Source organism: Manduca sexta, chromosome 22 (assembly GCF_014839805.1).
Source record: "Manduca sexta isolate Smith_Timp_Sample1 chromosome 22, JHU_Msex_v1.0, whole genome shotgun sequence".
Taxonomy (NCBI): Eukaryota; Metazoa; Arthropoda; class Insecta; order Lepidoptera; family Sphingidae; genus Manduca; species Manduca sexta.
Genome location: NC_051136.1, coordinates 8,242,159 through 8,263,439, shown reverse-complemented (window position 1 = coordinate 8,263,439; position 21,281 = coordinate 8,242,159). Strand labels below are relative to the sequence as shown.

General features: G+C 36.0%; 3 protein-coding genes across 5 annotated transcripts; 1 reads left to right on the top strand and 2 right to left on the bottom strand.

Moving 5' to 3' along the window:
- Positions 1-932: 932 nt before the first annotated feature.
- Positions 933-1,637, bottom strand: LOC119190194 (uncharacterized protein K02A2.6-like). Its single transcript, XM_037441503.1, has one exon. It carries the CDS (start codon positions 1,635-1,637, stop codon positions 933-935), a length of 705 nt encoding a protein of 234 aa, XP_037297400.1.
- A 9,970-nt stretch (positions 1,638-11,607) lies between these two features.
- Positions 11,608-20,814, bottom strand: LOC115453699 (muscle LIM protein 1). Of its 3 annotated transcripts, XM_030182417.2 has the most exons (11): positions 20,669-20,814; positions 19,926-20,059; positions 18,516-18,681; positions 17,377-17,500; positions 16,808-16,904; positions 16,550-16,634; positions 14,938-15,234; positions 14,716-14,848; positions 14,124-14,311; positions 13,724-13,877; positions 11,608-12,197 (listed from the first exon to the last, which is right to left on the bottom strand). In XM_030182417.2, exons 2-11 carry the CDS (start codon positions 20,038-20,040, stop codon positions 12,075-12,077), a joined length of 1,482 nt encoding a protein of 493 aa, XP_030038277.1. In that variant the 5' UTR covers positions 20,041-20,059; positions 20,669-20,814; the 3' UTR covers positions 11,608-12,074. The 3 variants fall into 3 exon arrangements, with proteins under 3 accessions (XP_030038277.1, XP_030038278.1, XP_030038279.1); XM_030182418.2 differs by lacking the exons at positions 11,608-12,197; positions 13,724-13,877; positions 14,124-14,311; ... (2 more) ...; positions 16,550-16,634; positions 16,808-16,904 and adding exons at positions 16,221-16,393; positions 17,064-17,160; XM_030182419.2 differs by lacking the exons at positions 11,608-12,197; positions 13,724-13,877; positions 14,124-14,311; ... (3 more) ...; positions 16,808-16,904; positions 17,377-17,500 and adding an exon at positions 18,091-18,302.
- On the top strand, positions 12,778-13,542 carry LOC115453700 (selenoprotein F). The gene has a single exon (XM_030182420.2). The coding sequence runs from the start codon at positions 12,878-12,880 to the stop codon at positions 13,373-13,375; it is 498 nt and encodes a 165-aa protein (XP_030038280.1). The 5' UTR covers positions 12,778-12,877; the 3' UTR covers positions 13,376-13,542.
- Positions 20,815-21,281: the final 467 nt, after the last annotated feature.

The window sequence follows — 21,281 nt, the reverse complement described above, 5'->3', positions numbered from 1 at the left end:
AAATATGAACAAACCCATTACAATTAAAAACTAAAGATATAGCTGATACAGATTCTTATAGACCGTGCTATGCTACCATGCTGCAATCCAGTTACTTACCCTCCAGTTCTTTTTTAAACGGAGCCATATCCAAAAGTAATATCATTAACTAGCTTTTGCTCGCGGCTTCGCCCGCGTGCCTTCACGCGTTTTCCGGGATAAAAGTCCGGCTGTACATTTCCCCAGGATAGAAAGTAGCCTATAACCTTCCCAGGGTTTTAAACTATCTCCATACACATAGAGAGAAAAGGGGACTTTGTTTTATAATATACTTAGTGTAATATTTACTTTTGTGTAGTGTTACACAGGCTCGGCACGCACTATACACTAAGGCGCGTCCACTCTCACCGATAGGCTCTCGTGTACTGACGCGGTGCGCTCGAGACAGTGAAATGTATATATTATGTTTATGTATGTTTATTTGTATATTTGTTTAGTATAATGTTAAATATAATAATATATTGATATTTCATAATAATATATAATGTGTATATAAGTATAATTATATCACAAACACTACATCTCCTTCTTGTCATATTTTTGATTTCTTTATTTTTTTTTTTTTCATTAATCCTTATACCCAATGAAATACAATCATAAATCAGATCTATTCTTATGGAAATCATATTGTTTAGTTTTCTAGACTTTGCTCTTCTGAACTCTGGTCTGATGGTACACTCGTCCATTTGCCTTCCACCCTCTTCAAATGTATCACGTTCCTTCTAAATCTTTGGTCTGTTTCACTATTACGTACCGTGCAGTCACCATTATGTTCACTTTCCACAACATGTGGCGTAGGGTTAAAATTAGTTGTAAGCTTGTTGGATTTTTCCATTGTTTTTACGTAAACTTTATCTCCCTCTATTATATCTGATTCTAGGGCTTTCCGTTTCCTATCTCCATATTCTTTTCCTTTTTTCTTTTTGTATTTTATCCTTATCTCTAATTTCCGAGTCATTTAATCTATAGTTTATTTCTCCTAGTGAAGGTATTTTATCTCTACTTTGCCGTTGGAAGAACAGTTCAGATGGTGATCGTCCAGTAACTGTATGGGGTGTATTATTGTACATAAGTAGATACTCCCATAGACTTTCCTTTAAATCTTTATTCTCGATATGACTAATACGAAGACGTTTTAAAATGTCCCGATTTTGTCGCTCGACCTCGCCGTTCATTTGAGGCCAATATGGGATGGTATTAAATAATCTGATATTGCATTCCTTGCAGAAAGTTCTGAATTCTTCACTGACAAACTGCCTACCATTGTCCGCTGTTATCGAAATAGGATAACCAAGTCTACTAAATGATTCTTTTAGTAGTTTGATGATCTGTAAACTCGTGATCGTTTTAGTGATTTTCACCTCTTTATATCGACTGTAGTAATCAACCACTACTAAAATATATTCTTGACTTGGTAATGGTCCCATTAGATCTACTGCAATATCTACCCACGGCGCCGTAGGCAACTCTCGTCTCTTCATGGGTACTGGTGGGTTTGGAAGACTCACCAATGTACAGCCTTTGCAAGCTTTCACTACGTTTTCCACATCTTTATCGATGCGAGGCCACCAAACCTTAGATCTCAAACGTGCCTTCATGCCTACTATTCCAGGGTGGCCTTCGTGCGCAGCATTCAACACATTTTGCGCAGTTGTTGGGGTATTACAATTTTGTTCCCACGAAGCAAAATATTGTTATAGAAACACAATTCATTTTGAAAAATTTTATAGCTCTTAATGGAATCATCCCATTCATTCTGATAAACACCTTTCTTTACACTGCAAATCTCATGATCTTTTTCTGAATGTGCAACTATGCTACTCATGGATATAGCGACTGGCCGAGAATTTTCTACTATTTGATGCACATGTGTATCTTCTCCTTTTGTGGATCGTCAATGTTACACAATCGTGACAGAGGATCAGCTATATTTGTTTTCCGGGTTTTATACACAACTTTAAAGGTATATGATTGTAGCCTCAGTACCCACCGTTCAATTCTCGCACATGGTTTTGATTTAGGTCCAAACAATATCTCTAATGGCTTATGATCAGTGATCAGATCAAAATGCTTCCCGAATAGAAAAATATTAAAATGTTCGACCGCCCAGACCAATGCCAGTGCCTCTTTTTCTGTTTGGCTATATCTGCGCTCGCAGTCTGTCAACGTTCGATTACCATAAGCAATAATCCTAGGACCACGTGTATCACTTTGTACAAGTACAGCGCCAAGTCCTACAGGGCTAGCATCCGCTATCACTTGTGTTGCATCTTTGACGTTGTAGTATCCTAAAGATTGTATTTTCGTTAATATCTGTTTAAGGTTATTAAATGCTTTACTTTGTTCCTCAGACCATATTTTTTCTAAACTATCCCTTTTGCCCATTCGTAGTCTTCGTAATTGCTTTTAGGGGTTTCTGTCATTTGTAGCTAAATTTGGTACCCACTTGTTAATATAATTTATGAGACCTAAAAAACTTTGCAGTTCCTCTATGGTTTTCGGAACCCTAAAATTCTTTATGCTATTAACATATTTGTCCAAAGGTTTAACTCCTTCATGTGTAAGCTTGTGTCAGTGACATTTACTGTTATTCAAAACAGCATTGTTTTCATTAAGCACCTGCAGGACTTTTTTTAGTCTAGTATCATGCTGTTCCTCACTTTCACCGTAAACAAGGATATCGTCGATAAAATTCACGACTCCGTTACAATTTATCAACATCTTTTCAATGATTTTCTGGAAAATCTCGGGGGCACAAGTAATACCGAACATCAATCTTTTATACCTATATAAGCCTTTGGAGGTTATGAATGTTGTTATATGCCTAGAATCGGAATGAATTTCCACTTGATGGAAGGCATTCTTTATATCTAATTTGCTAAAATATCTAGCATTCTTCATTTTTGGTGAAAATGATCCCATAGAGGAGCAGGGGGGGTGGTTTTCCCGCATGATAGCAGCGTTTGCGCGTCTCATATCAACACACAAACGTAATTCACCATTCCCTTTCATTATTGGCACAATTGGTGAAACCCATTTAGACGGGCCTTGGACTTCTTCTATAATGTCATTGTCTAATAGTTCTTTAATTTTAATTTCAACCTTTTCTTCAATGGGTATCGGTACTCTGCGATACGGTTGGGATACAGGCTTTATAGAATTGTCAATAGGGATCTCTAGTAATATGCCTTTGAATTTTGGAAATGGGGTTATTTGTATTTGATTTATCCCAATGCCTAGCTTCAAAACACCTAAACAAACAGCTGTGTCTTTGCCTAATAGGTCTCTGGTACCTCCTGAAATTACATATATAGTGGCAAATTCCTTCCGACCATTAACCTCGATTGTAGTTTCGAATGAACCTTCTACGACCAATGGAGTGTTACTACCATACGCTAACAAAGTCTTCTTAGGTCTTTTGACTTGATTACAAACATGTACCCGTTTGCTTTTAATTCCTTCCACGTTTTTCTCCGTGATAAGGTTCAATTTACATCCGGAATCAATTAACATATCAATTGTTACGCCACCAACTGTACATTTTATAGTGGTATCATTATCCACCTGAAAAACATAGTCTATTTCTTCAGTTTCTATTAGATCTACATCTCTTTCTTTATCCAGTTTCGTCCTTTTCTGATTATTTTGATTTGTTTCTCTTTTTCGAAATTCATCGATTTTCCTTTTCTGCGGTTCTGTATTCCTTGGGGACCTGCAGTATAAGCGAAAAGTGTCCAATTTTGCCACAAGAATGACATTTCTCTCCTTGGGCTGGGCAATTTACATTACTTGAAAAGTGATCATTACTTCCACATCTACCACAATGTGCTCTTTTTTTATGATGCGACTGATTTTGATAGTCTTTACCTCTGTTATATTGTTTATTTCCTTTAGTAATTAAATTAATATCTAAATTTTTGTTCTTATTACTGTAGTCTTCTAATTGTTGGGTCACCACTTCAAGAGTGTTTGCTTCCGTTATGATTTGGTCAAGGGTGACACCGTCTCCTAAAGTCAAAATTTTCTTTCGTAATTTTGTTGAATTGCATTTTTCTGTAATTTGATCTATGATGTGATCGTCTTGTTTATCGAATGCACATTTTTCGGCCTGCTGGCGCAATCTTACTAAAATTTCTCAAATTTTTCTCCTTCTTCCTGCTTTAATAACCGAAAGACATGTCGTTCATAAACTTTGCTCTGTTTTGGTTGAAAGTATTCGTCCAGTTTCTGTATTGCCACTTCAAATACATCAACGGTTCCTGATGATTCGATGTTGGCTCCTGGTAAATTGTAGAAAATTTCTTGTACTCCCGATCCTCCAAAGTGTAATAGCGTAGCCCTTTTTTGATGCCGATGTAATCTCGGCTGCGTCCAGGTATATTAAGAAAGATCTCTTCCATTTAGCCCACTTGGTAGCTAAGGATGTGATTTCACCTTCAAGATCAAACTTTTCTAAAGCTGGTATTGGTATACTTGTCATTTTAATTTCTTTACTTTATATTTATTTAATTTTTTTTTATGGGGCGTTACCTGAAACAAGTTTTTTGTTTTTAACTAATCTCCAATTTAATGGTGGTATCTATGTACCCAGACTCCAATTTAATGGTGGTAATTTATTACCCAATGTCCAATTTAATGGTAGTACACTCTGTACCCTATTGCCAATTTAATGGTGGTACATCTTTGTACCCTGACACCAATTTAGTTGTGATAACTATTACCCAATCCAATTTAATGGTGGTACATGTTTGTACCCTGATACCAATTTAATGGTGGTACATGTTTGTACCCTGATACCAATTTAATGGTGGTACATTTTTGTACCCTGATACCAATTTAATGGTGGTACATAGTTGGACCCTGATACCAATTTAATGGTGGTACATTTTTGTACCCTGATACCAATTTAATGGTGGTAACTAGTACCCATAAAATACGCACAAATTCACGCCTCCATTCCCGAGAAAGACAGCAAAGGCAAAGGGGGCGCAACCAGTGCACCGACCATTCACCACACACCCAATAATTATTATTTTAGTATTAAATATAATACAACATTAATACCCTTATCATATTGTGTTTATTCACAATTTTAATTATCATAAGTAAAGATGCTTATTCTCGCGTAAAATACAAACCAAAGCAAAACTATATAAATCAACGCCCGCCGCGCCGTTAAGTAGCTATTAATGTGAGGCCCATCCACCACAGTTGTTTTGACAAACTAATCATGTTTCGCCTATAGTACTTTACTACATAGATAGCAATTTCATTGTTTAAAAATAATAATTTACGATAATTTAATTCTGCGGGTACTTTATAAATTTACTCACATATTTTATCCTTTCTAAATGTTTGTATAATCCCTAACCTGTTTTGTTTATTGCTTTATAGTCGTATAATAAATCAATTCTTACCTATTTTCTCGTCGCCACTTGTAATATTTGCTTTTTGTGTGGTGTTACGCAGGCTCGGCACGCACTATACACTAAGGCGCGTCCACTCTCACCGATAGGCTCTCGTGTACTGACGCGGTGCGCTCGAGACAGTGAAATGTATATATTATGTTTATGTATGTTTATTTGTATATTTGTTTAGTATAATGTTAAATATAATAATATATTGATATTTCATAATAATATATAATGTGTATATAAGTATAATTATATCACAAACACTACATCTCCTTCTTGTCATATTTTTGATTTCTTTATTTTTTTTCATTAATCCTTATACCCAATGAAATACAATCATAAATCAGATCTATTCTTATGGAAATCATATTGTTTAGTTTTCTAGACTTTGCTCTTCTGAACTCTGGTCTGATGGTACACTCGTCCATTTGCCTTCCACCCTCTTCAAATGTATCACGTTCCTTCTAAATCTTTGGTCTGTTTCACTATTACGTACCGTGCAGTCACCATTATGTTCACTTTCCACAACATGTGGCGTAGGGTTAAAATTAGTTGTAAGCTTGTTGGATTTTTCCATTGTTTTACGTAAACTTTATCTCCCTCTATTATATCTGATTCTAGGGCTTTCCGTTTCCTATCTCCATATTCTTTTCCTTTTTCTTTTTGTATTTTATCCTTATCTCTAATTTCCGAGTCATTTAATCTATAGTTTATTTCTCCTAGTGAAGGTATTTTATCTCTACTTTGCCGTTGGAAGAACAGTTCAGATGGTGATCGTCCAGTAACTGTATGGGGTGTATTATTGTACATAAGTAGATACTCCCATAGACTTTCCTTTAAATCTTTATTCTCGATATGACTAATACGAAGACGTTTTAAAATGTCCCGATTTTGTCGCTCGACCTCGCCGTTCATTTGAGGCCAATATGGGATGGTATTAAATAATCTGATATTGCATTCCTTGCAGAAAGTTCTGAATTCTTCACTGACAAACTGCCTACCATTGTCCGCTGTTATCCCGAAATAGGATAACCAAGTCTACTAAATGATTCTTTTAGTAGTTTGATGATCTGTAAACTCGTGATCGTTTTAGTGATTTTCACCTCTTTATATCGACTGTAGTAATCAACCACTACTAAAATATATTCTTGACTTGGTAATGGTCCCATTAGATCTACTGCAATATCTACCCACGGCGCCGTAGGCAACTCTCGTCTCTTCATGGGTACTGGTGGGTTTGGAAGACTCACCAATGTACAGCCTTTGCAAGCTTTCACTACGTTTTCCACATCTTTATCGATGCGAGGCCACCAAACCTTAGATCTCAAACGTGCCTTCATGCCTACTATTCCAGGGTGGCCTTCGTGCGCAGCATTCAACACATTTTGCGCAGTTGTTGGGGTATTACAATTTTGTTCCCACGAAGCAAAATATTGTTATAGAAACACAATTCATTTTGAAAAATTTTATAGCTCTTAATGGAATCATCCCATTCATTCTGATAAACACCTTTCTTTACACTGCAAATCTCATGATCTTTTTCTGAATGTGCAACTATGCTACTCATGGATATAGCGACTGGCCGAGAATTTTCTACTATTTGATGCACATGTGTATCTTCTCCTTTTTGTGGATCGTCAATGTTACACAATCGTGACAGAGGATCAGCTATATTTGTTTTTCCGGGTTTATACACAACTTTAAAGGTATATGATTGTAGCCTCAGTACCCACCGTTCAATTCTCGCACATGGTTTTGATTTAGGTCCAAACAATATCTCTAATGGCTTATGATCAGTGATCAGATCAAAATGCTTCCCGAATAGAAAAATATTAAAATGTTCGACCGCCCAGACCAATGCCAGTGCCTCTTTTTCTGTTTGGCTATATCTGCGCTCGCAGTCTGTCAACGTTCGATTACCATAAGCAATAATCCTAGGACCACGTGTATCACTTTGTACAAGTACAGCGCCAAGTCCTACAGGGCTAGCATCCGCTATCACTTGTGTTGCATCTTTGACGTTGTAGTATCCTAAAGATTGTATTTTCGTTAATATCTGTTTAAGGTTATTAAATGCTTTACTTTGTTCCTCAGACCATATTTTTTCTAAACTATCCCTTTTGCCCATTCGTAGTCTTAGTAATTGCTTTAGGGGTTCTGTCATTGTAGCTAAATTTGGTACCCACTTGTTAATATAATTTATGAGACCTAAAAAACTTTGCAGTTCCTCTATGGTTTTCGGAACCCTAAAATTCTTTATGCTATTAACATATTTGTCCAAAGGTTTAACTCCTTCATGTGTAAGCTTGTGTCAGTGACATTTACTGTTATTCAAAACAGCATTGTTTTCATTAAGCACCTGCAGGACTTTTTAGTCTAGTATCATGCTGTTCCTCACTTTCACCGTAAACAAGGATATCGTCGATAAAATTCACGACTCCGTTACAATTTATCAACATCTTTTCAATGATTTTCTGGAAAATCTCGGGGGCACAAGTAATACCGAACATCAATCTTTTATACCTATATAAGCCTTTGGAGGTTATGAATGTTGTTATATGCCTAGAATCGGAATGAATTTCCACTTGATGGAAGGCATTCTTTATATCTAATTTGCTAAAATATCTAGCATTCTTCATTTTTGGTAGAAAATGATCCATAGAAGAGGCAGGGGGTGGTTTTCCCGCATGATAGCAGCGTTTGCGCGTCTCATATCAACACACAAACGTAATTCACCATTCCCTTTCATTATTGGCACAATTGGTGAAACCCATTTAGACGGGCCTTGGACTTCTTCTATAATGTCATTGTCTAATAGTTCTTTAATTTTAATTTCAACCTTTTCTTCAATGGGTATCGGTACTCTGCGATACGGTTGGGATACAGGCTTTATAGAATTGTCAATAGGGATCTCTAGTAATATGCCTTTGAATTTTGGAAATGGGGTTATTTGTATTTGATTTATCCCAATGCCTAGCTTCAAAACACCTAAACAAACAGCTGTGTCTTTGCCTAATAGGTCTCTGGTACCTCCTGAAATTACATATATAGTGGCAAATTCCTTCCGACCATTAACCTCGATTGTAGTTTCGAATGAACCTTCTACGACCAATGGAGTGTTACTACCATACGCTAACAAAGTCTTCTTAGGTCTTTTGACTTGATTACAAACATGTACCCGTTTGCTTTTTAATTCCTTCCACGTTTTCTCCGTGATAAGGTTCAATTTACATCCGGAATCAATTAACATATCAATTGTTACGCCACCAACTGTACATTTTATAGTGGTATCATTATCCACCTGAAAAACATAGTCTATTTCTTCAGTTTCTATTAGATCTACATCTCTTTCTTTATCCAGTTTCGTCCTTTTCTGATTATTTTGATTTGTTTCTCTTTTTCGAAATTCATCGATTTTCCTTTTCTGCGGTTCTGTATTCCTTGGGGACCTGCAGTATAAGCGAAAGTGTCCAATTTTGCCACAAGAATGACATTTCTCTCCTTGGGCTGGGCAATTTACATTACTTGAAAAGTGATCATTACTTCCACATCTACCACAATGTGCTCTTTTTTTATGATGCGACTGATTTTGATAGTCTTTACCTCTGTTATATTGTTTATTTCCTTTAGTAATTAAATTAATATCTAAATTTTTGTTCTTATTACTGTAGTCTTCTAATTGTTGGGTCACCACTTCAAGAGTGTTTGCTTCCGTTATGATTTGGTCAAGGGTGACACCGTCTCCTAAAGTCAAAATTTTCTTTCGTAATTTTGTTGAATTGCATTTTTCTGTAATTTGATCTATGATGTGATCGTCTTGTTTATCGAATGCACATTTTTCGGCCTGCTGGCGCAATCTTACTAAAAATTTCTCAAATTTTTCTCCTTCTTCCTGCTTTAATAACCGAAAGACATGTCGTTCATAAACTTTGCTCTGTTTTGGTTGAAAGTATTCGTCCAGTTTCTGTATTGCCACTTCAAATACATCAACGGTTCCTGATGATTCGATGTTGGCTCCTGGTAAATTGTAGAAAATTTCTTGTACTCCCGATCCTCCAAAGTGTAATAGCGTAGCCCTTTTTTTTGATGCCGATGTAATCTCGGCTGCGTCCAGGTATATTAAGAAAGATCTCTTCCATTTAGCCCACTTGGTAGCTAAGGATGTGATTTCACCTTCAAGATCAAACTTTTCTAAAGCTGGTATTGGTATACTTGTCATTTTAATTTCTTTACTTTATATTTATTTAATTTTTTTTTTATGGGGCGTTACCTGAAACAAGTTTTTTGTTTTTAACTAATCTCCAATTTAATGGTGGTATCTATGTACCCAGACTCCAATTTAATGGTGGTAATTTATTACCCAATCCAATTTAATGGTGGTACATGTTTGTACCCTGATACCAATTTAATGGTGGTACATGTTTGTACCCTGATACCAATTTAATGGTGGTACATTTTTGTACCCTGATACCAATTTAATGGTGGTACATGTTTGTACCCTGATACCAATTTAATGGTGGTACATTTTTGTACCCTGATACCAATTTAATGGTGGTAACTAGTACCCATAAAATACGCACAAATTCACGCCTCCATTCCCGAAGACGCAAAGGCAAGGGCGCAACCAGTGCACCGACCATTCACCACACACCCAATAATTATTATTTTAGTATTAAATATAATACAACATTAATACCCTTATCATATTGTGTTTATTCACAATTTTAATTATCATAAGTAAAGATGCTTATTCTCGCGTAAAATACAAACCAAAGCAAAACTATATAAATCAACGCCCGCCGCGCCGTTAAGTAGCTATTAATGTGAGGCCCATCCACCACAGTTGTTTTGACAAACTAATCATGTTTCGCCTATAGTACTTTACTACATAGATAGCAATTTCATTGTTTAAAAATAATAATTTACGATAATTTAATTCTGCGGGTACTTTATAAATTTACTCACATATTTTATCCTTTCTAAATGTTTGTATAATCCCTAACCTGTTTTGTTTATTGCTTTATAGTCGTATAATAAATCAATTCTTACCTATTTTCTCGTCGCCACTTGTAATATTTACTTTTGTGTAGTGTTACACAGGCTCGGCACGCACTATACACTAAGGCGCGTCCACTCTCACCGATAGGCTCTCGTGTACTGACGCGGTGCGCTCGAGACAGTGAAATGTATATATTATGTTTATGTATGTTTATTTGTATATTTGTTTAGTATAATGTTAAATATAATAATATATTGATATTTCATAATAATATATAATGTGTATATAAGTATAATTATATCACAAACACTACACTTAGATTGTAATTTGATTATTTTATATTAATACTTAGAACATGTTCTGTTTCCCTATTATTCAAACTACAGTAAATTTCTTTGTAATCGTATTTAAGATTGTCAATATCGTTGGCAATCCGTTACAAATAATATTAAAATAAAAAATTAAGTAATGGGAATGGCCACGTTTGAAATTTAACGACTTTTAGCCATTTTTGTTGACGAATTTTTCTTTTATCTTAACTAGGTAGATACGATAATTTTAAACATTTTGCTTTATTAAGTAAATTATATATTTATATAAATTTATATCTAACCTTACGAATCTTCGCATCTAATACATTTAATAGGTATGATTTTAATGTTAATTTCAAATATAGGAACCCATTGTAGTAACTACCCTGCCTAGCGACTACAGTCTGAAGTTCAGTCGATAGGTGAAGTAGATCGAATCCTCACAACCGTTTCATTGTTTTTAAAGTAAAGGTTTTGTAATGGTTGTAATACTTAGTTTATTATCTACCAAAACGTGTGGATTTGTTTAAATAAAACTCGTAGTAATAATCATTTATTTAATAAAATTACTTAATATATCAATTTAATCCATTATTTTATCTGCTATAATATGCAATTAGCTGACTTATTCTTTAGTTTTAACCCGATTTAAATATAAGTTTTAATATAGCAAAAGCTCCAAAAGCAAATAAGTAGTTAGATTTTATTCAAGCACTTGTGCCCGAAGTGATAAAATTACAAAACTAAGTATATACAAAAATCTTGATGTATAAAAATAAGTATGGACACTTCAGGTCTTTTATTTACAAAGACCTGGTCGGTCGAAACGATTGCATTTGCAATCTTTTCCGCGTTTACAGGATAGTTTTAAGTACCTACCTCTATATCACAAAGTGATATTTTGAGGTAAATCACAATGCCATTTTTTTATTAATTTGAATTTATTTGTTTTTTTTTTAATTTTGAATTTTTTTTCATATTTATCTACATTTAAGTCTATACGCCTTATGTCTACTCCATTTTATGACGAATCTATAAACTAAGGGCCCAGACACATTCATCATCCATTTTGTACATTTGTGAAAGGAATGTAACCTTTAATTTATATCTTCATAACAAAATATATATGATTGAATCTAAGAAATCTATTGTTTCATTAGTCTCTTTGTGTAAATTGTGATCAACCATTATTAAAACCAGTTTAATAAATGGTATGATTGCTGAAAAGGTAGCGATGTGCGTAGATTAAATTCCTTTCAAGCTACCATTTAAATCTTAAGTCGTTCCAATAAAGTCCAGCTTTATAGATAATTATGCCATCGTCAATGTGCCTGCGCCCAAACCATATCCGACACCCTTAGGTCCGAAGTTTCTACCATAGCAGCCTCTGCAATAAATTTCACCGTTGGGTCCATCATTCAAATTGGTGGAATCCTGTAACAAATAAAGAATCAAAATAAATCACAGGATTTTTACAACAGATTATACTTATGTGTAATCAGAAAAATCTACCCGGATGGGAAATATTTTAAGCTTTAGGTTCTTTATAAAAATGTTTGCAAAATGTAACAACTTATGTGCCTACTATGTAAAAATCATATCAAAATAGCGTTACCTACTTAAACTAACACTATAGATGCACCCGGGTTCAACGCACTCTGCTCCTCCAATTAAAAATTTAAATACGGCCCTGGTCAAAAAGGTAAAGCCGTTTTGTCAGTCCTACTCTATCATTAACAATTAATAATACTAAGTTGTAGTATTTCCCTCTTAATCGGGGATTTAAACGCCATAGGAGATTAAAGTTGGTGGAAAAAAAATCTCAAAATCAAATTTCTAGAAAACAACGAAATAGGTCATTTAACGATATTATAAATAGTACTTATAAAATTTAAGGATGGAAAAGTTTTGGCATAAATACTAAATTATTTTTGAAAACTCGATTTTTACCAAATACGTTTGAGGATATTAGAGAAGGATAATTTGACAACACTGTTGCAGACTGTGTCAACTGTCAAAAGTCAATTCTTTAACGATGACGTGTGACAACTGATAAATCTTTGATTTTGTTGTGCAGTTCATATTTTATAAAAAATAGTATTTAATATTGGAAAATGAATATCTTATTTTGTATAACTTTGGGGGTAGTCGTTCTTTTCGATAATACATATGGTGAATTTTCAACAGAAGATTGCGCATCTCTTGGATTTATCAAAGCTAACCTGTTGTGTTCTTCTTGCGATCAACTAAAAGATTTTAGTCTTGAACAGTTATATGAACATTGCAAAGAATGCTGTCATGATGATGAGAAAGCTTTAAAGGAGAAGAAATACGCTCGAGCAATACTTGAAGTTTGTACTTGCAAATTCCCCGCCTATCCCCAAATTCAAGCTTTCGTAAAAAGTGACCGCCCGGCAAAATTCCCAAATCTACAAATAAAATACGTACGCGGGCTAGATCCAGTTATTAAATTACTCGACAAAGACGGTATTACGAAGGATACAGTTGCTATTGAAAAATGGAACACAGATTCAGTTGAAGAATTTTTAAATACCCATTTGGAAAAAGAGGTAGAAGACGATCGTCATTACTTGAAAACGAATGAAATATAAGATAACGTAAAATATAAGTAAGTAAAACTTAAAAAAAATGTTTTATTTGTTAAAACTGCCTGTACCATATTATACAACATGTTAAGATCTGATCTTATGTTGATATATACAACTGAACAATTTTGCACTACACTACCAATATATATAATATACATACCAAGTTTTAATATGATTTTTAATGTACAATATGTTCGTGTGAGTGTATGTAAGGCTAAAGCTCTTGTTGAATATAATTATATAATACTCTATTGACGATATAGTTATCAAATCGAATAAGAAACCTCTACCTTTATATAGAATACTTGATCTATTCAAGGTGTAATTTGAAAAAAATTATAATATACTTACAAGAGATCTGTGGCAATCCGCACATGAGAAACAGCGTTTATGCCATGTGCCATTCTTGGAGTGCATTTGTTCAGCGGCGTAGACAGGGAAACCACAGCGGGGGCAGCCTTGGCCTTTGGCTGCTTTCTGTCCAGTGAACGGAAGCTGCTCTGTGCTGCAGGTATAGAAAAAATAGTTGTTAATAATTAAATTAAAAAAAAAAACATATAGGTATGGATAAGTTTAATCCATTAGGATTTTTAGCATAGTAAACAATGTTAAAACTGAATTAGCTGAATGTTGTTTGGTATCCACTTGTAAAACACAAATTGTAATTTCAACATCATTTAAAGAGTAGAAGCAAGTCCCTCTCATTTCAGCTAAATGTATAGGAAACACTTTATGATATTTAAGTACTTACTAAGTAATGGTGGGTTCAGCATCGGTGGAGACAAGGGTGGGGGCGTGGCCGTACCCGAAACCCTTGGGTCCGAAGAGCTTAGCATAGCAGGAACGGCAATGAATTTCCTTGTCAGGGCCATCACAAGCCAACATCGAATCAAGTGGCCGGTGGCATTCCGCACAGTTAAAGCATTTCTTGTGCCACATCTGAGTAAATAAAGATAGGGTTTAATTTTTAATTATCACTCTGTATAATGTTATACATGCGTCAATATCATTAATGTGCCGAATGGATTTTTAAGAATTTAAATTATAATTTTTTGCCAAACTAAACAAGTTAAATTGAACTACCAATTTTTAAATTAACCATAATATGAAATATGAACCAGTATTAACAACAATTACAGGTTAACTCTTATTATAAGATATGAATATTGCGTAATAATTATATATGGTGTTCATACACTAAAACAAATATTACGTTAAAAATTATAATTTCTATCAAACAAGATTTACGCGAGTAATGAAACATTTAAAATGTAACATTTCAGAAACAAATTACTATTTAATATTATCGTAATACAAGTAGAAACTTTAGAAAAAGTACTTACAGTTCCTTTAGCCAATTGCTGTTCAGCAGCGAAGACCATTCCTCCGCAGCGGGGACAACCTTGTCCCTTGGGTGCCTTGATAGACGTGGTATCAGGGTTGTAATAAGGACGGCTAGCCGAAATTTCTTCCTCACTATAAAAATAAGTACGAAAAATGTCTTAGACCCTTCGCAATAGACCGAGAAATATAAAAAAGCTGATGAGTGAATAAAAAATATTTACGTCAAGCCGTCGGTCTGGAGGAAACCGGAACCACAAGCAAAACCATAGCCGTGGGGTCCCCATTTCTTGCCGTAACAAGTCTTGCAGTAGACGTCGTTGTCAGGTCCGTCGCAAGCGATGATAGAGTCCAAAGTCTTGGTGCAATCGCGACATTTGAAGCACTTGCGATGCCACTCGCGACCCTTAGCGAGGACTTGCTCAGCAGCAAACACAACACCGCCGCACCGCGGGCAACCCTTGCCGGGTGGGGCTTTGATCGCAGCGGTATCAATCACCGTGGTCTTCGGTGCTTGATCACTATTCAAAGAATAACACAGTTCTTAAATTCTATTGTTTAAATATTTTTTGCAGCATTGTCATAATGATTAATGCCTATAATTTAAATTTTACTCAGTAGGCACGACTCATATCAAATAAACACATTGAAAATGATATGACGATGATTGTTCAATACAAAACAAAACAAATTGCAGTTGGTTTACTTTGTTTAAAATGTTGATTGTTGAGTGATGCGTAACAATTAAAATACGTATAATAAAAGAATCTCGAAAATGTATTTCGTTTTCCCTTAGTTAAGATCGTTAACATCCTGAGTGTATTATACATCTACCTACGCCCCTATAGTTTAAGTTTCTCAGTCCTATTTAATATTCAATCTTACTTAATATGTGTGGTACAGAACACTAGAAGGGAGTAACTTAAGTAATTTGATAAAACACTTGTAATGTAGGTAATTACTTAGGTGATTAACACGTTAATGAAAAAGAGATGATTATTGTATTGTTTTTTTGCAAATGTAAAATATGTGGTCGAAAATAATAAAATAAATGCTAACTTTCCATATTGTTTCTGCTATGCATTGAAGTACTCAAATGTTTATATTGACGTTACACGTGATACATATCAGACGAAGATAACATGTGAGGGCCTAACGTGGCCCGTCTCAGCGATATTAAAATTAGTACGATCGAGAGCGGAGAGCGCGTTCTATTTTAACTTTGGCAAGTTGCCATCTCTTGTTTGTATTATAAGCTGTTTTTATGAAAGTGACTATGCGATGGAAATAACCTAAACCTGTCGTGTAATCCGAGAACTTTAATACGTAACTTGTTATTAAGAGTTGGAACTAAAATACTTCGTTAAAAATTACACATATAAATATTAGTGACAAAGAAGTATTAAATGAGATCATAATATTATGTTTACAAATACACAACGAGGTCAAATAAAGAAAACCATTTGCTAAAGCAATCTAAAAGCAAATAATTTTATGTTAATGTGTTTCGGTTATGGAGTTATTATATATCAGTCCTATAGACTGCGTCCCTTACGGAATCGGGTGACACACTATGAATGTACCTTTGCCACTCCAAGTCCTTTATATCACACATAAGACCAAGGGATGACATTCCCCCGTGTCCAACACCTCTAGGGCCAAATCTTTGTGCGTAGCACCCTACAGCAAAAGCAAATAAGCGTTATAGGTGCATCTGAGGAGTACACAGCGTTTCACTCACACATTTCATTATACAATAATATGACGTTGGTATGTCCCGTCAAAAGCTGTGCCCTCGCCAGATGAGTTTAACTCATATTGTCAAGTTGTTCTTACCCATTGGCGTAAGGGTCACTCTGCAAGACGCCAGCTCCTTTTCCGTAACCGTATCCCTTAGGACCAAACTTCTTGCCATAGCATACTATAGAATAAAACATATAATTAAAACCACTGACTCAGGTAGGTACGATAACATGCTTTGGTACAAATGAAAGTTATAAACACGCAGGTAATAATCATACAAATTGTCGGTTCATGATTAAAGTGTTACTAAGACAATTGAAGTAATGATCATGTAGAAAGGTGGAAACAAACCTTTACAATAAATGTCTTTATCTGGGCCCTCGCAACAGTTCGTGGAGTCAAGTCGTTTCAAGCAGTCGCCGCATTTGAAGCACTCCTTGTGCCACCCCTGGACATAATATATCGAAGAATGAGGGCACATCAGGGCATGCGAGGATAATAATACCATTGCTACAGGTGCAGTCAGTTAACACAATGATGTATGATGTTATGGTCAAAATCAATATACCACGAATATCGTTCACTTATAAAACGAACATCAAGATACCTCGACAATATATTTCGTTATCTGGCCCATCACAATGTGTCATTGAATCAAGAGTCTTGTTGCAATTTAAACATTTGAAGCATCGTTTGTGATAGCCCTAAAGCATAACAACAACGTAAATTAAATGAATCAGATGTTATATAACTCATATATTATTTTAAGTAATTCCAAATACTTAATATAAGGAAATTTAATGTATAAATTATCGTGCATTTTAATTTACCAAAATTAGAAACATCGTGTACTTATAATGTAAACTTCATAAACCAAAGGAAAGAGAATTTCTGACAATTATTATAAAACTTTGACATACCCTTCCCCGAGCCAACATTTGTTCGGCAGCGTAAACATAACCACCACAGCGCGGGCATCCTTGGCCGGGTGGCGCCTTGGCGATGACGCGGGGTTCGAGGCATGCTCCGTTGGTCCTAACGTCCCTGTATATAAGAATTTTGTTAAAACATATTATTACACTGAGGGGTATTGCTTAGCAATGTAAATAGAAGAGTAGTTAAAAGCCTTGAGAGCTCCGAGAAAATCTGGAAGCCCATACTATCTAATATCGCCCACACGAATTTTGGCGAAGCAGTTGATGCCGGCGGCGCACCTCCGCCGTAATGGGAGAAGGTAAGGGCTCCCGGCCGCCCGCTCCGCTCCGGCCTTGCTATAGCATTATACACATGAACATAGAGGGCGCTTTCCTTATCCCATCACATGTAAAAACTATCGGTTAAAGCTAAGACGAAAGCGTTAGCAGAGTAAGTATTAGAGTCGGTCAGTAGCGAGGAAAATTATAAAAACATGGTGCTTTTATAGGCGCATGCCGAGATGGTGCGTCTGCAGCGTTGCGAAGCCGTGCTGATTCTTTACAGACTCGAATCTCACCGTTGTTCCTGTGTCAGGTGTGTCACTTCGAGGAGAAGGGTATGACCGAGGTTGGAGCGCGTTCGATTCTGCGCGTACCCCTGGCTTGCGCCGCTAGGAGCACACGCTGAATAGACCGAGCTTCAACTCGTAAACAACTAACTCGGAATTGGTAGTCGACTCCTTTATTTTTTTATAAATTAATTATTAAATAATATACTGATAAACAAAATAAATTAAGCGATAGCGAATAAATAACCCTAACTAAAGTATTTTAAAGTACAATATGACGTGCGATCGCGAGGCACCGCTGGTTGGCCGAGTAGTGTGTCGGCGATCCGCAACCTCTGCTTGATGGCTGCTCGCGCTCAATTCCTGTTGCGACATAAACGGAGATTGGTCATGCACGTGTCAGGCGGCGCGAAATGTACAGCCGAGCGCGCGCTTTCTACTGTATTTATAAGTTTATGTACACGCGGTTAATGTTGTTACGCACGGGCCCGGAGGCCGGTCGTCAATGCGACCTTAGATAAGGAAAGACCCTCAATGGCGCGGGCGGCGGGAGTGCGAAGAGGGTAAATTACTTACGCATTCTCGCCCTTTAGGTGGTCGCCAGTGTCCATGGAAAGGCAACCAGCGCCACCACCGAAGCCGTAGCCCTTAGGTCCGAACTTGCGTGCGTGGCACACTTTGCAGTACAGTTCACCTTCGTGTTCTGAGCAGTTGGTGGAGTCCAGCAACTTCTGGCACAAACCTGAATAATATTTCTACATCAATTATCTATATACAAGTTATATAGAAGAATACAAGAGAAGGGAGGTAGGTACATAATATAAACTTAATTAACAAAAACTGTATCTATCATTATGTTATTTTATAGGAGACACAAACATACTATATATAGTAATGTGTCCTACCTAATTGTAAAATAATTAAATTTTTTATAGATATGTTCACTAATAATGTGAGTAAAAGAGAATTTAACGAAAATCTATGCTTAAGAGCGGCGCAGCTTTGAGCAAATCTAACATAGGTACTAGAATCTATGTCCTTGGAATAGTAAACAATTTATTTTTGTGTTCATTTTGTCTTTGAAAGGTTTGAATTTAATCATTTCGTCAGCGCTGTTGTCACTAAAAGCTTTCAATGTAGAGTCGCTTGTGTTTAACTTCAAGTCTAGGTACCATTAAGAATGCGTATAATTTAATGAAGAAACGCCAACATTCATATTTGCAGTGTATTGATTATAATCATTTAATATTAGCCCAATATCATTTACTAATATTTTCCCACTGTTAGAAACTTCACTTCTAATAATAAGATGTAATGACATTTCGTCCATCCCCCTATCTATTATATCTATCTGCCAATCTTCGAAATTTGTAAATTACTGCAAGTAATGCAGATTTTTTCCTGTTTTCCTTTACGGTTAAACTAGCGATAATTATTTAGGATGCATTGACACCTAAAAGTATAGACTCGACGCTTTGGGATTGAATCTATGTCCTTCGTCTCGGTATAGCTTTCCGTCCTAACATGGCTACAGCTCAGCTTTTTTATTTAAATAATTTATATCCTTGTAGTTTCTAATATAATAAAAAATTCTTGTGAAGAAAATAATATAATTATAAACAATACATACTATGTTCCATATACCTAGGCGTGAGAAGCGTTTAGTTTTATTGTTAGTCATACTGCCAGCTGGTTACATGTTTGTAATATTATAAAGTAACATTTATTTTTGTTTCTGACTGACCACGATATTTCTTTACATATTTTTCTTATATTACACATTACCTATTAATATAGTTTAGACGATGAAGTTTGGGTTATAATGCTGGAGCCTCCTTTTAAGCATGTTTACTATATATGGTATACCTAGTTGGTAAATTAAGTAAACTACAAGTAGTTAACTATTCGTTCCTATTTGTAGGCCGTTTATTAAATAGGTATCTTCTTAGACAGGATTTTGCAAATCTAAGTTTTATAGAAACTTACCGCATTTGAAGCACATTTTGTGCCATTTAAGACCGCCGGCGACTCGCTCTTCGGCCGCGTATACTGATTTGCCGCATTTCGGGCACTTAGGGTTGTCTGCTGGTTTGAAAGGCATTGTGCTTGCTTAACTTATCCTGTAACAAAACATTCCCTTTTAGTTTTTACTACCAATAATCCGAATAGATCTGTACTGAAAAGTTACGTGAAGATGTCTTGTACGTTTGTGCGTATCAAAAAAATCATAGGAGTTAATTAATATTTTCGTTCTCGCTATACTAATATAAACACATTGTTATAATACACAATATATCACTCCAATGAGAACACAGTTGTCACATATGGATTAAGAAAATACTTTGAATATCATTTTTTGAATCTAAATGCATCGTGCGTTGGCTGTAATCCAAGTCGCCTGCACCACTTCAAACATATTCGTACTAACACTTTATTGCTCAACAATCACAATGTCGAACACTGCATACACTTTGCAACTTCTTCCCAACACTGCAAGCTTAATATGTAAAGAATGTGTCTGCCTATGGAATATAGGGCGGGCGGCGCGTGGGCCGGTGCGCGTGCGCTCCTAATTTGGGATGTTCAGGTAAAGTTACGTTGCTGGAGCGTGCCGTTGCAACGCTAATAATAGGTCACAGAGGGAAGATGCCGCAATTCCACCGAAGAAGTTTGCGAAATGTTGAAGTGTATGACGGAGTGTTCGACATCACTTTCACCAGTACACGGACCTGTTCGTCGAGTCGCTACGAGAGTCGAGCTCCCGGCCGCGTATACAGTTCAGGGCAGAGATGCCGAGACTGCGATGCGCGAGTTTCGAATGATGCGCGAGGGCACAGCGCGACCGTAGTCTATGCGCGGATTGCACACGGCGCGGCCTCAGTGGAGGGGCGTGCAGAACCCGCCCTCGCTATCGCCCTCACAACTACCCCTAGGCAACCCGTGTAATCACTTCAATAACATCAACTGCTTAGGATTTTAACGACACCTGATGATTAACGTAAGGCAAACAGTTATAACTTGTCTAACTTATGTCTTGTTTAATTTATCATAACAAATAACAAGGCGGTCTTCAAATTAACAATCTGAGAGTTTGCTTTGCTCAATTACTTTCTTTCGTCGAAATATAATATTACAAATCTTTTATTTTGTGAACGATAATTACGCTTATTATTTACATTGGTCTGTAGCAACCTCAGGTAAATGCGTCTATCTCGCATGCTTATGATAAGAACTAACGTAGGTATTATTGGCATTAAAGTGTCCTTATTATAGTAGAAGATTATTGCATGCTATTCGCTTAATCACTGTCCGACGATCCCTGATAACAATCGTGAAACCATT